The sequence below is a fragment of the Tinamus guttatus genome, unplaced genomic scaffold (genome assembly GCF_059628265.1).
Source record: "Tinamus guttatus ecotype Peru unplaced genomic scaffold, ASM5962826v1 Tinamus_guttatus_pri_ptg000133l, whole genome shotgun sequence".
Taxonomy (NCBI): Eukaryota; Metazoa; Chordata; class Aves; order Tinamiformes; family Tinamidae; genus Tinamus; species Tinamus guttatus.
This window is the reverse complement of record NW_028288667.1, coordinates 1529111-1544449: the sequence shown is the minus strand read 5'-3', so window position 1 is coordinate 1544449 and position 15339 is coordinate 1529111. Positions and strand designations below refer to the sequence as shown.

The 15339-nt window shown below is 41.4% G+C and overlaps 1 protein-coding gene across 1 annotated transcript in view; it reads left to right on the top strand.

The window, feature by feature from the left end:
* NCKAP5 (NCK associated protein 5) overlaps window positions 1-15339 on the top strand; it is a 322734-nt gene that overhangs the window by 275702 nt on the left and 31693 nt on the right. Inside the window, exon 15 of the mRNA XM_088521803.1 lies at window positions 3210-3288. Coding sequence (XP_088377929.1) covers window positions 3210-3288 — 79 coding nt within the window. The remainder of the gene's footprint in view (window positions 1-3209; window positions 3289-15339) is intronic.

Below are 15339 nucleotides of genomic sequence, written 5' to 3'. Positions count from 1 at the left end.
ATTGCTATTAACGATAAGCATAATTTTCACAAAATAATTGGAAACCTTGTGCCAAATCCATATACTGAACATTAAGTTGAGGCTATTACTTTTGTTGTTCCGATAAAAGTGAGTCATTGAAGTGCTGCACTTGCGACAGTTTCACTTGAGAGAAATTGAAATACAAAGTAATTATTTATTTGGGAGATGTTTCAAGGGTAAAACATCTTTCCAAAGGCTTCATAGCAGCAATTTGAAAAACTAGCAGCTTAGTATTGATGTTTAGGGTGCTTATAGTTACAGTATCATGCACGATTACAACTTCAGGCAAATGTTTTTTTCTTACTTTCATGCAAATCACATCTTTACCAAGAACATCCACAAGGTCATTTTTGCAGAACTTGCGGGGAGCACAGGCAGCCTGAATGTGCTGCAGAACTTTTTCCTTCTGACTCCTGTGGTATCATCTCTTCTTTGAAAATGTAGATGTCCCCTGCATTATAAAACCACAAATTATAAGCATATCTAAGGCTGTCCTTGTAGTGTCACTGAAAGGAAAGAGAGAGAATGAAAGTCTGGAAATGTGCAATATGCAGGAAATTCAATCCAACTGATCTAGAACTCTGATAGCAAAGCACAGCCCCTTATCAGAGCCACTCAGTTTAACTATGCCCCATTTAACATGGTCCTGACAGCTTAGGGTATATCTTTGCTGTACAGAAGTGCAAAAAACTCTTCCCGTTGCTCCTACAATTTCTTTTTAGCTTAATATTTTCTAATGCTGCGGTAATTTGCTGTGCTTTCTCTCTGTCATTTTGTAAAGTCTTTCTATTTGCAACAATAATAGTCACTTAGGACTTTAAGTATATCTTCAAAAAACATTCTCCGTTTTATCAGGGAAGTACAAAGACTGTCCTTACCGTACATAAATAATGGGGGAATGTTAATTATTCTGTTTAGCTTTTAGGGACAAGTTAGCCATAGGGGAAAGGCATTACCTATCCCATATCATGCACTTTGTTGCTAAGTGGAAATCAAGGCTATATTGTTTTTGAAGATTGAATTATGTTATGTGCATTATCTCTGTGAGTTTTATATTATGTTCTTGTTGCATTTAATTCCTATAAGGTCTAATGCCAAAAGACAGGGATCCCTATAACAAAGAGAATACAAGTATATGCTTACAGTTCTTAAGGCTAAGATATGCCTAGGATTGCACAGTGTGTAAGGTTTTGTCTTGTCCTCCCAAGTTGTACAAGAAGAACGGTGGAAGGTTTCTAAATTCGAAGTTCGTGCATCTTATTACTATTATTTTCAGTTACTCTTTGTGTTTGCTTACTTTGAAGCAGATTGCAAAGGATCAGGAGCTATCTGTGACTGAAAATGGTGGCATTGGGGTGTATCATGGCCCATTGTGCTTTTTTTTTTCCTTGTCAAAAAGTCAAAATGAAAGCTTTTGGGGAAAACAGCATGAGTCTTTTGAAAAGCCCTGGACTAAGAGGATTCCTCTTCCTTTGTGAACAATGTAAATGCATTCAGAGATAAGGGACAGTGTGGAAAACAGTGTATTTCAAAACAGTAATTATATATAAATATATATATATATAAAACAGTATTAAATATATATTTGGTTCTTTAAATTTTGGCCATAACATTTTTAAACTTAATTTTTAAGGTTTTTCTGTTAAATGTTTATTTTTTAGCAGTTAGATCTCTCCTCTTGTGATGCGGCAAGGTAAAGACTTGGAGCACTATTAGGCCCTAACATATGCACCCATTACCTCTGATTTTTGCTCATGCAAAGAGCATTATTGCTTGACTGCCACTGAATTTATGTAGAAAGCAATGTTCCAGCAATGGCAGCCTTGTGCATTCACCTTCAGAGGGATATGCTTCCCGTTAGTGTTCATCAAAAAAACACTTGGTTCTAAAGGCCAGCCAGCAGAGATACATAATCCTTTAGCCCACACCAAGGATATTCCACGTACTCCAATACTTTTTCATGTCCTTGGCTGGAGCTTAAGGTGAGACACAATCATTTTTGTGCTGCACTGCTTCATTTCATCTTTGTGAGTTTATTACAGCCCCGTAATTTAGAAAAGCCACGGGCTCTTCCTTTGTGAGGGGCAGGAGTGGCTCCAAAATCAAGACACTGGGAGATTTGTATCGCCCTCTCTGGCTGCAGCCTGCGTGTTTGGGGACTACCCAGAAATCTGTCCCAATATTGTGAAATGTCACATCACTAGCAAGGCACAGGCCACGACGCAGTCTGCAGATGGGAAAAATTGTCTTACCCGCAATTCGTTGCCAAATGGTCACATATTCTCCTCTTCATTTTCCATAGCCTGAAGAGCCTCATTTCAGAAGGAAAAAAAAAAAGATGTAATCAAATCTGAGAGATTAAGAGATTATAAATGACCTTTGTAAATATGGAGAGCAAATCTTCCGTGTCTTCCTGAGGCTTGTCACAAGAGGTCAACAGGAGCGCTTGTGTAAGACAGGCAAGCAGAGTAGCTACCATGATCAAAGATATTAAAGGCATGCAAATGATGCTAAATACTTCTGCTTTATATTACAAAATGTATTTAATGTTATTCTGAGCGTAAGCAGAATCAAACAGTTGCTTGAAATGGTTTAAAGCAGCAGAGAGCGATTGAGAAATAATTTAAGAGGTCTGAGAGATTGAAAGTAATGTTTCCTGCAGGGATGGCTTTCTTACTCTCAGGACCCTGGAAGTATCTTCATTCCTCTTTGATTTTTATATATTTACTTAGCACAAAAAAAAAAATCCCTGTGTTTCAATTATGGCCGATAATAGAATATAACTGGGGGGGAAGGAGGAGTCACTGGATCTTAGGAGGACACTTACTTTACATGTGCACTTGGGAAAAGAGGATTGGGGAAGAACAAAGCAAAAATATGTGTTCTTCCAAAAAACAGAAAAACTAGGGTGGTCGAAATAACACATACTGGAAAGAGATATAAAGAGACTGAAATAAGGGCTCTTAGTGTGCACTGCATTCTTAAATTAACTTTTGCTTTCTGTTTAGCTAATGAAATGCTTTTTAATAGGGATGGAAGCAGAGGCATGGAAGTTAAACAGTTGCAAACTGAATTGAAGAGATTCGGGATCACATATCCAGCTCACCTTTCATTAGCACAGAATATGAACCGTGATATTTCACATAAACAGTCTCAGATGTTCTTCACTTTTGTTGTACTATGCACAGGCTAAAGTAGTCACAGAAAACCTGCAAGAAGAAGAGGAGGACACCATGGCAAGGACTACATGTCAGAGTCGTGTGATAGGTACAAAATTATATTTTACACTGGATTTTATTGCTGTCTCGGTGTGGGGAGGGAACGGTTTCATTCTCATGACTCCATTTGTTTGCTCACCTAACGCCTTGCGGCACTTGCTTAGCGCGGTTCAGGGACGGGCAGATTTCTCCAGCCCTATAAAAGATAAGGACCTGCTGCTGTCTGTGGTGGCTCTCGCTAGCAGGACGTGGAAGCTGCCTGTGAAAGACCCTCTTGGTTCCACACGGTCCTTTGCCTCCGGGGTGGTTGTGCGAGAGCCTTCCTGGTGTTCAGCAGCGCTGCCGTCTGCCCTCCAATTAGCTCTGTCTGCAGCCAGGTGCCAGGGTCCAGTTCTGCACAGCTGAGTAATGACAGTGACGGTCTCTCGGCCGGGTCCAGCCCAGGTGGCTGTTCAGAAGGGACGTAGCCCTCGACACTGCAGATGAGTTGCCTTTGCTGTATGCTTTTTGGAAGGGCAGCACAGTCTTGATTGGTAAGTGCTGGTTTTTAGCCACAAGTAAAGTTCCAGTGCTTGCTCAAAGATCCGCTTGGCAATGAAGGACAAAGCAGAAGTCTGTCAGCCCGGGAAGAGGGGCTGAACAGAGGCATTGGGTTGAAAAACATCTCTCTAGGGTAGGAAGATGTTGGCAGTGTTTTATGGCTTGCGAATCCTTTCCAGGCCCAAATTCCGCCAAATAATCTCAGTCTGTGGTTCTTGCAGCAAGGCCAAAGGTATTCCTAAGCTCCCTGCTCCGCAGCACCTGGCCATGGTTTGGCTCCATTGCAGTAACTCAGTAACAGGAACTTTCTGTAAGCTGTGAAAAAGGGAATTCTGCGACTGGGTAGGCACTAGAAAAATGAAACGCTGCCTCCTCACTCGGCATAGGGGCCTGCATCTCTGTGTTATTAGAAACGGCCCAAAACTAAATGAAACAACTCACTTAACACTGTTTAAGGTGATTTTTGCTCCGCCTGAAAGAATTGCTTTCCTTTCCCTGCCTCCCCTTTTCATGCCTGTATTCTGAAAACTTTTACTTTGAGTTGATGTGAAATGTTTGGGTTTAATTTTTCAATCTAGCTACTGAACTAGAGGAAAAAAAAAGAAAAAAAAGCACGAACAAAAAAAAATGAACAAAAAAAACCCCAGCTATTTGCAGAGCCTTGTCCTGAAAAGACTCCAGTGCTTTCTTGGTGTTCCTCGGTGTAATTGATGCTCATGGCTGAAATCTAATCACTACATATTTTGATATATTACTTTGTCAGTGGGTCCTGCGCTATGTTGTGCTGCTGGGCTTTTGAGGGCATTCGTGTTTTAGTCCTCCCACATGCACGAATCTGATCCTGTGCAGGACAGGGTGGTGCTGGGGCAGGTGCTGCCGGAGCCGGGTTTGCAGCTCGGGTTGTGGCTGCACCTCGGGGAGCTCCCTGCAGTGGGTGCAGCTCTCCTGTGCACCTGGGTCCTTTTCACAAAAATGCCCTTTTATTCCCCGTTTTGCAGTGCCAGGCAGTGCTGCCCGTGGGAAACTCCTGTAGCTCTTACAGGGACCTTTCCATCTTCTGAGTTTTGCCAGGAGGTAAAAATCACAAAAGCGGCTTCTTTTCCCTCGGCAGTAAAGGCTTGACATAGGATCCCATCTATCCCTGCTCTGCCGTGTTAGAATTAACTCACGGATTTTGCTGGATCTGCTGGTCGATGCCAGGAAACTCTCTGGTGATGGGAGACATTATATTCTACAGGTAGCACTGACACAATGAAAATAAGAGACGTCTGAAGAAATCGGTGAGCACTAGCGCACGGATTCCTCTTGCGGAACGTGCCAGTCGGGGAAATGAGGAGCATGGTGCTAAGTGCCCTTCCCAAATATACCTAAATCAGTGTCCTGATGGGCTTTATGTCAGGGCTGTGTTTATCCTTGCATTTGTATTTTTTGCTGCTGGATCTCAGCATTTTTTTTTTTCTTGTGGATATCCAGCTTTACTAACTCTGGTTCAGATTTGCCTCCCAATTTCCTTTTTAGAAATTTGGGATTTTTCTCATTATGGTTTCGCAGCCGCACACCGGTGACCTTGTTCTACTGCTTTTCTTCTAAAATGTTAAAGATAGTGTGAGAGAGGATGTAGAAGGGCTGTGATTAAGCAGGGAAGATTTTCTGCACTATGGTAAAGTGTGTGCAGAAAAGACAACTGCTGTATTTGTCAGTGTAAAATACCCAAATTGACATCAGTTCTGCCCAGTTAGCTGATAAACAAGATACTTAATACTGAACAGCCTTCGAAGTTGGTACCGTGTACGACAGTGCTGGGTCATCACTTTCTGATGACGAGATACTCCTGGGCCTGAGAAACAGGAAACGTGTAAGTTGCCAACTGCTATTTTTTTAATTTATTGTCATTTAGTGATCTAAGCAAATTTAGCTATTTTGCTGGTGCTTTGGATTTGCTAAATTGAGAGAGATTACAGACTGCACAATAATACACAATTTCCTATTTTGTTTTCTTACGCATATGTTTGCATGGACATGTGATCATTTACATATTAAGCACTTACTGCTATTTTGTGCATTAGCACATATTTGATACGTTTTTAAACTTTTTAAAAGAAAAATAACGGATACCCTGAGTATTTTTCCTGCATGGTCGGTGGGGATGCCACATCAGGCCCTGAGGAAACAGAGCAGTCATGCAGCACCGTGCCTTCCTGCAGAGGGTAATGTTAAAAGACCTGGCTGCAACATCCCCAGCTGCAACGCTAACTGGATAGTGCTGGCAGGAATTGCAGTGCTGGAGTCATCTTGCATTTCCCCATTGGCCAAATGGCCAAAAAATTATAAGGCAGTGACAAATGACACCTTTTCATGCTGAAGTTAATAATTGGACGTTGTTCTGAATGAGCAACCACTCCTGGAAAAGGGTGATCATATTAATTATGACATATTAAAATATTTCATTGATAAATAGCCTAAAGGGAAAAGCCAAAAGCCCTTGGCAGAAGCAAACAAATGCTAGTACTGTAGAAGTCATTCCCACAGACAACTTCACGTGAGAATACTGTGGTCTATACTGTGGTCTATGGTACCAGTTGTACCAAGGACAGAGTTTCCCTGATTGTAATATTCATATGTTATAGCTAAAACACAGGCAACATCAAGGAGTAAAAGTATTTTCAGCTAGACAGGCCCCTGCACAAGTGAAAGGATTCTTGTCCTTTTTTGTATTTTTGTAATGAAGGGGGAAGTTAGCAGTAATTAATCATATTGTTCTTCACTGTTCTTATAAACCAATGTGGAGACATCAGAGGACGAAGAAGAAAAAAATGTCTGTTTTTTAGTCAACGCTTCTGTGATTTACCAAGCCCCTTTTTGAAAGCAGAAGGATAATCCTTTCTTTAGTTTGCTTTTCTCCTTGTTTCCCCAAAAAGGTGCTGCTAGAGGAGTAAATCAACATGGAAAATGTGTTTTGCCAATGCCCAAGCCTCATAAAACACACAATCCCAGCACATCTTCACCAGCCTGAATAGGCTGATGAGAGGTTTCTGGGAAGGTTTCAAGTCTACTCTTAAATTTATACTCAGGTTTCAACATCAAGGAAAAGGATCTTTTTTTTTTTTTTTTTTTTGTCCCAGATATTTCTGCGTGTAAAAACCTGTATTCAGCATACAGGAATTCCAGTGGTCAGTATGTCCTCAGCAATTCCCAAATGAATCAGACAAGCAAACGCCTCTGGCCAAGAGCACTGAAGTTCAAGGCAGGCATGAAAACAGGCAGTTCATCTAAGAGAATTCTGTCATTGAACTGGTAACTTCTTTGCTTTCAAGTGTTATCTTTAATATGCCACTGATTGAACTAAAGGGCCAATTTCATTCCTTAATAAAATCATGCTGAGCTTTAACATCAGGGAGAACACTGCAGGTAGGTTTTGTCCTCTGGGTACTCAGAATTACATTACTGGTAAAAATGAATTAAAAAAAAATTCCAGCTTGCTTTAGCACTGAGAGTACTCTACAGAGCAAATCTTCATTATGCAGGAATTGGCAGCAGTAGTCCAGAATATTTCTGGGTGTTATTGGTATTAACTGGTCCACTGGAAGCGTAAGACACTACCTACTGAAGTTGTATGGAGATTTAATTCCCTGAGGCAAGCGGGATTAATAGAAGGATTCACAGTTCTTGGGATTTAACCGTGGCACAGGCTCCTATTGTTTGTATTTCAGATGAAATCTAGAGCCTGGTGAAAATTAGGAGGATAAATGTAGTCAGGATTTTTGGAACTTTTGAAGAAAGACTTGAGTCTAATTTTTGTCAGGTTTTGGCCAGAGGTTCAGGTCGGTTGCTCAAAATTGATTCATCCAGCATTAAATGAGAACCTGGTAGACAGTGGTATTTCTATAATAAGGAGGAAAAGCCTACAGATACTTAAAAGGGTTTTGAAAAGTCTCAAAGTAGATGGAGGGTTGGTCATCCGCACTTTAAAAGCAACATTAAAAGCTTAGCTACTTTGTGCTGAACAAAAATACCCACGGAGGTCAAGGGAAGCCTTTGTAGTGCTCCTGTAGCCCAGTGCTCAATTCCATTAAAGTTCCTGATAATCATCTACCTTAGAGCAGGCTTTATCATCATTTTTTTCCTGCTTTCCAAGAACAACCTTGCAGAAGGCTTTGGCAGTTTAATTTAAAGGCAATGGGGTCAGAAGAAGGAAGCCCTGTCTTTCAAGCAACTTTTTATAGGTTTCTCTTTAGAGAACTTTGGGTTGAATTCCATGGATTCCCAGTGTTCCCGAGAGGAAGTGGTCTCAGCAGGGTGTGTGTTGCTCTGTTCTGGAGTTCTCCCCTTGCAGCTTTACATGCAGGCAGGCAGACAGGCGATCACACGACATTCCCCGTGGCAAACAGCAACGTCCTTGACTGGGAGGCTTCCCGATAAGTTGCTTGCAAGTAGATAGCAATTTTGCAGATACACTGATAGCAAATGTACGACATATAAAATGCTGGAGATGTAAGTGGGTTTGACTTAAAATGAAATGTCAGCATTATAACTGTTTGTGTGGAGGTATCGAAATACTAAAGATGATGGCACTATCTCTGCATTCTGATACTGTTTTATTCGGCACCCAGTAGCTTTACTATAAAACTGTATATATGATAATAAAAAAACAGATCTTTCAATGAGAAGATCCTACATTCTCTGTAGTACTCCAGCTAAATTCATCTGTCTCTTGCTCCCTTTGTCCTTATGGTTCTTCTGTATAGTTTTCCCATATATCCAAATACAAATGGATACAAATATCCATATTTACTGCCAAAGCTTACAACCCTGGTTCCTCTATATAGGAATCAAGTCCAATGCCAGTTGATGTAAAACTTTCTTACGCCGTATGAGCAAGAAGCAACACATGCTGCAGGGTATAGTTTGAGAATATACATGTGCCACTAATCTGAATTAAACTCGCCATCAACCTCCAAGTTACAGAGGAGGCGAAGGACGTGGCTTGACCAAAAGTGGTTTAGCAGTCATTTTTGTGCAAGGATTGCATCCATTTTCATTGTGGGACACAGAAAAAATGTCCATAGTGACTTCCAGTGCTCTTTTCTCCCCTTATCCCTCATGGCTATTGACCTGCATCATTTAAAACTGGCACTCACTCTTATTTTTTTGCAGAATGTGTGATGTCCCAGCACTGCTGATCGGGATTATCTGAGTCCCCTAAAGCTAGACCGTGATACAGAACCTGCCTTTTGCTTCCATACCAATACCATTTTTGATCAAAAGATCTTTGCTTTAATAACATCTGTCATTTTTATCTTGGATAGGGTTAATTTCTTTCTGAAATCTAGATCTGAAATACACTGGGGCTGGAAAAGTGTATGTCAAGTGCTGTTTTTGAATGTACTATTTAATGCACATGTTATTCCTGCTTAGTTAAATGACTACCAAAAACCTATTCCAAAGCTTACTGGAGGCAACAGCAGTTTATCATCTCTTTTAATGAGCTTGCATGAGGTTCCAATAAGGGAAAAATATTGGACACCTCCCTTTCCCAAACAGAAGACCGGGTTTCATTCAGCATTTTGTATCTACCCAAACTACCTGGGTTTTTACTGGAGGACTAAGTAGTGACTTAGTTCAGGTTTGCTCATTCTCAGGGAACGGAAATAGATGTGAAGGAAGCAAGCCTGATTAATGTGGTAAATACATTAAATCTGGCATGCGTCATCCTAAAACATGTCCATTAAGTCTGACATATTTGAGCAAACACTTTTACATTAAAGAACCCTGAAAACCTGGAGACAGATTAGGTGAGGTCTGTAATGAATTACTGAGATAAGTGTAACAGAGTAAGCGACGGAGGAAAGATGGTGAACAAATTGCTCTGCGTTACAGCCCGTGCGTTCGGTACAGAGGGCTGATCCACATCACTGTGGAGAGGCAAAAGGGTAATCCAGAAGTTGCTTAAATGTCAGGCAAATCCTTGGACGCCTCTAATGCATTTAATGAAGAGCAATATTCAACTGATAAAATGTCTTTTGACTGCTGAAGAAATCCTCGCTTGTCATGAAATCTCAATGCCGGAGAAAAGGACTTATCACTGTCAGTGTTAATTCCTTTCATCAGGCTATTGATAGAAGTGGAGAAGAACCATTTAGTAATCATCTTATCACTGATATAACAGTTGATTCCTTCATTTACACATGATCAGATAAGGAAAAAATGTTTGTTTTATCTTCTCCAACATCACCCAGCAAAGCTGTGCCTTACCTAGAGGTCTCAGCAAGTAGACTGTAAAAACAGCCAAGAGAAACTAGTTAGCACCGAAGAGGTTTCCAGCCTGAGTCTTTGGCTCACAGGAATCTGCCTGGTGGAAAATGTTATGTTTTGATAGAAATTCCAATGAGGTACCAGATCTTTTTTAATTAATTCCTTGTATGTGAGCAAGGGGACAGGTACACGTGTATTTATTTGTACGTCTGCAGCAGAGGCAATTTCTTTAGCCCTGGGCGCACGTGGAGGCGTTCAGGTCTGAAATCCAGGGGTGCTGCTCTGCTGGGGACCAGCCGAAACGCGAGGCGGAGGGCAGTGCTGCAGGGAAGGGGCTGTGTGCGGCGGAGGCTCCGCGCGCCAGGGGAGTCCGGGCGCTCCCGCGTGGCGCCGGCATTCCTGCAGGAACTCGTTCCCAAAGGGCAGTCTGGAGCAGTCTGCGATAACGCAGGGAAACTTTCCCTGTATTTCCGTAATTGCTCCTTGCCTAGCCTGAAGATGATGGAGAACTTGCCAGTGTGAATAATAAGACACTAACATCCATTAGTGTCTCCTAATTTCTGTCAGTTTACCTTCTTCACAGTCTGGCAAGGACAAATCATTTCTTTGTATTTTAGCCGTTAGGACGCGGAGCACTTGTCTAATTGTCCGTTCTTCGGCAGCACCGTTGCAGCCTCGTGTCTAACTGTCGTCCTTCTGTGGAGGGTATTAATGTTTTGGATCAACACGTCCTTATTAGCCACAGTGATCCGCATTAATTTCGTTCTTTGTCATTACATTTATCCACACAGAAATACCAAATGATTTAACTAGATGGGGAAGAAGCATGGTCCTTTATACATGGTATTTAGGTTATAGCCTGATTAGTATTCAAGGTAGGGAGGATCTGCAGGCCTCATTCAGGCTTAAAATGTCAATTAAACGAGGCGGCCGGGTTCCTCAACTCCTATTGCTGCTGTGTTGATTTACACTACTTTACAGCCTGCCCCAATCTGTACTCAATTTTATCTCTCAGACTGGGACTATACCTGATTATCATACTTATTACAGGATAGTGTATGCCTGTATGCTCACTATCAGTATGATTTCTTATATTTGCAACTTTTCTACTTTACATGTTTTTGCTTCGGGCTAGGACTGTCTGTGGACATTTCTATATGGAGCTTCAGTCATGCATTTCCTATTAACTGTAATTCGTGTATACCTGAAGTAGATTTGAGCAAACTGTGCGAAGCATTTGGGATGAGTTTGTGTTCAGCTGCTTTAAGCAGCAGTTTCAGCTGTGTCCATGTTGACTTCGTGTTCCTTTTCTACAACCATGTGCAGGAGAATTTTGATGAAAAACACATTTTCACTCGATTGCAAATTATATTTCAGCAGTATAGAAACAATATTCACATTTCTTATTGATATATGCCTTATTAAATCCATTCTCTGAGGACTGCATGCCTATTTTTAATTCTGTTGTCATCTTCACCACTTTTAATTGAGTTTGAGGAGCTTTGCTTCATATCTTCAGTCAGAGTCCTGAGCTGTTGTCATTTAATTATGCAATTACTCATCATAGCGTATCATAGAACAATGTGCTCTTAAAATATCGCTATAACGAAGAAATAATGTCTATACAGTTAATGTGTTTCTCTGCAGTTCTTAATACTGGGTGAACCTGAGAATTTCTCAGCACTTGGAGAATCTGCTGTGAGAAAAAGATATAGATATATATATATATACACACATGTATTTACAGTGAATACTTTGCCTACTTCCTATGTTTAACAGGCAGAGAGATCCAACATGGTGTTCCAAAATGCTCATTCTAATAGTGTTTCTGAAAAAACAGGTAATACCATATGCATTTTTTAACTGCAAAAACACAACCTTTCTGAGAAAAAGTCACTGTTCAGTGTTCTGTTTTAAATCATGTTTCTTTACAATTGCCTCCCTGCAGTTTGTTTCAGAGTGATTGAGCTGGCCTGGAGGAGCTTGGATACTGAAATGTGTGGATTAGAGTTCTGCTAAAAGTCACTCGAAGCTCTCTGTGCTCACTGTGTTAATGAGTTTTTGCTTCATTAGTTAAGAAATAAAATCACTCAGTTTCAGGTGTGCATTTATATATGTAACTGTTTAAAACTAGTACTATTAAGTAAAACCATCTGCAGGGCAGAACTAAAATTATTTAAAGCCTTTTTTAATATGCATGTGGCTTTAATTTCAGCCTTGATTTACACTAATAAACAAAAAAATAGTGCTGTTACTAAAATAAACATAGTGTCTTCTCCTGTGCATTCTCAAAACCCAGAGCCTCCTGTGCACAGATAAATTGGCCTGTGTTTACAGGAGGTAGCATTTATCCTTAGGGACTATCACTAGTCCTGTCTGTTGGGAATAGAAGCTCCAAGGAGGTATCACAGTGTAAGTGAAACTATACTCTAGTGACAGAGAGATTTGCTTAAGAGCAGGTAAATCAGAGCTTCCATTCCTTTATCCTCAAGCACTTCAAGTGCACCAACAGCGGACACAAACCCTGCATAAAAGCAGCAAATAAAACCAGCAGCAAACGCTCCCTTGGGCAGCATCTGCAGCCCGTGTATCTGCAGTGCTAAGTGTGGCCCTGTCTCTTTTGTAGCCTAATGGAGATATTCCCCAACTAACTTTAAGTAGGTGCCTCTGGTAGCCTGAGCAGCAGTAACTACCTGAATGCTTCTTGGAAGGATTTTGCAGCCTGCTCCTCGTTCCTAAGAGCCTCAAAAGCAGCTGGATGAAGGTGAGCTCGGGTGTTTCTGCACTGCTTCAGCTCCCGGCTTCCCCATCCTCCCGGGTCCCTGCGTGGCTATGAACTGTGCTATTCCAGAGGTGCCGCTTCTTCCCGCTGGGATGTGAGCAGGGAACGATGGGGAGCATCCTTGCCTGCCTCAGCTGAGCCATCCTCGATATCGAGGGTGATATCAAGGAGCATCGACAGGAGAGCTTGTAGTCATGTGCTCCCAGTCTTCCCATTTCAGGGCACCAAGGTAAATAGGGGGTTCCTCTTCCTCAGGTGTTGATTTTATAAATTTGCTCTTCACATCAATTAGAAATTTCAGTATCCCTTTTTTAGTAAGTTAAAATGCATCCGTTTCTAATCTTCTGTTTCCTGAGAACAGTGCGTAGACAGTGTGAATATAGCTCTAATGCAGAGAGCTCGTTACAGCATTCATGGGTTGTGGGACTTCTGCAGCTGGGGGCTGAACGTAGACTTCTGTGTTTAAAAGGCACTGGTAGAAACGGACTCAAAATTGTCAAGAATTGTTCTAATTTCTATTCCAACTCTTTTATACTTTTGTTCTTCACAATATCCCTTTTTCAAGTAGCTTGTCAGCACTGTTCTTATGCAAGGAAGGGCTTTGAAAAGCCTGGGGGAACATGAAGTACTTATCACAAAAAGAATCAATAAACTGTTGATGTGAAGTACAGGATTATTAGTAACTAATGAAAATTAATCATTTAACTTAGAAGCAGAATTGTATTTTAAGGATGAATCTGAATTAAATGGGGCAGTGGCTGTGTGTTTCAGCTTGTGAAATACATGTCAAAGATAAGATTCTGGTCAAGGAAAACAGCATGACAAGAACTGCCATGGTCTGGGTCAAACGACCTGTTGAATGTCACAGTGTTTGTGAAAAAATAAAAAACTTGATTAGGAAGAAGCAGGAGACAAAATAGACAAAGACTATATTTATAGTGTCGTATCATTGTTGTTGCTGTTATACATAGGCCTCAACTCTAGTCCTAAATTTAAGTGGTCATGAATTTGGGTCAAGCTGACATTTAGATTTGTCACTGGAAGTGTGCTACACCGCCTTGCTCCCATTTACCCTTCCCCAGGATACATTAGAAATAACTTCATTTCATTAGAGCTGCACGCAGGGGAGAATCAGGGCCATGAAAACCTCTGTCTTTTAGACTTTTACCTAGGATAAACCTTAGCCGTACGCACTGATGGTACTTCAGACCCACACAGAAAACAACTAACGTGTTCATCTTCGACTAATTGGATCAAATGATGGTGTAAACCCAGAAGGAATAATCTACTTTAAAACTGACATTGATTTGGCAGAAATACATACTTTCTTTCTTTTTTTTTTTTTTGTGGTTACTTTAGCATTGCAGATGAAGAGAAGGATGTGCAAATAAAGAGATCTGTTCTGCCATCTGTAGTTTAAGTTCTTCCTGCCAGTGCCACATGTAAGCTTAAAGATGTTTATTAACTGGTATAGCAATTTTTCAGAGACCCATTTACATTGACATATTATCAGAAAAAAAAAAGGCATTAAATAATAATTTGGCATGTTTCAAAATACTGCAGAAATAGTGCTCCCTTTCTGTGTAGGAGGAAGCAATTACCTATGCCCTGTTCCATGTGTCAGTTTAATCTTCAGTAGAAATTCCTGGAACTTCTTAATGCAAAGAAAGGTCATTTGTCAGAATGTTTTCCTTTATTCTCTTGCGGATTCAAATAATGCCCTTTCATTTTTACTGTCTTACCAGTGATACTTCTTGGCAAAAGCCCGTTTAATGTTATATCCCTCTCAAAACCTTCTCTGAAGTCCTTAGTGAGTCTGCAGTTCTGAAAAGAGCTTGCTGGAAATTTCCCAGTGAAACTGTTCATGATGCAGAACTATTTTTGACGGATTTTTTTTTCCCCTTGAAAACGCCTGCTTTCTGCAGAAAATTCTGGTTGTTGTTCAAAGGCTTCGGATGAAATTTGTGTCAATCATGTGGGGTATTTTAGGCCCAAACTTGAAAATTTATGTGGGGAAGAGCTCCAACCAGCTGTAGGGTGAGCACAGGGGAGAATTCCATGGTTCTTGTCAAGTGGGAGGCTGCTGTGAAAGAAAATACCTCCCCGGGCTCTGCTGTGGTTATGCAGCATCAAAGTTTCTTAAGCAGAGCTACCTGTCATCCTTTCTGAGCTAAAATACAGTTGGCTCTTTTGCTGCTGTTGATTTTAAATGTCAGGGTGGATTGCCCAGCACAGCTTAGTAAATGCCCAAGGCTCTCCAGCTTTAGTGCCTTTAAATAGGAGCTGCTGGGTCGTGGCGGGGGGTGTCTGCAGGCGCTCGCTGCATCGGGTCCCGTCCGTGGGTTTGTGGGATGCTCCCGGGAATGTTCCCGTGCCAGCTCTGCGCCGCACGGCACCGCGTGGCCCGGAGCAAGGCCTTCCCGTGCTGGGAAGAGTGCTGGGAGCCGCTGCGCTTCCCTTGCAGGGCTGCAGCTCCTTCCCTGTGCCCCGAGAGCCAGCGCCGGCCACTCGTGTTATGTGGGCTGC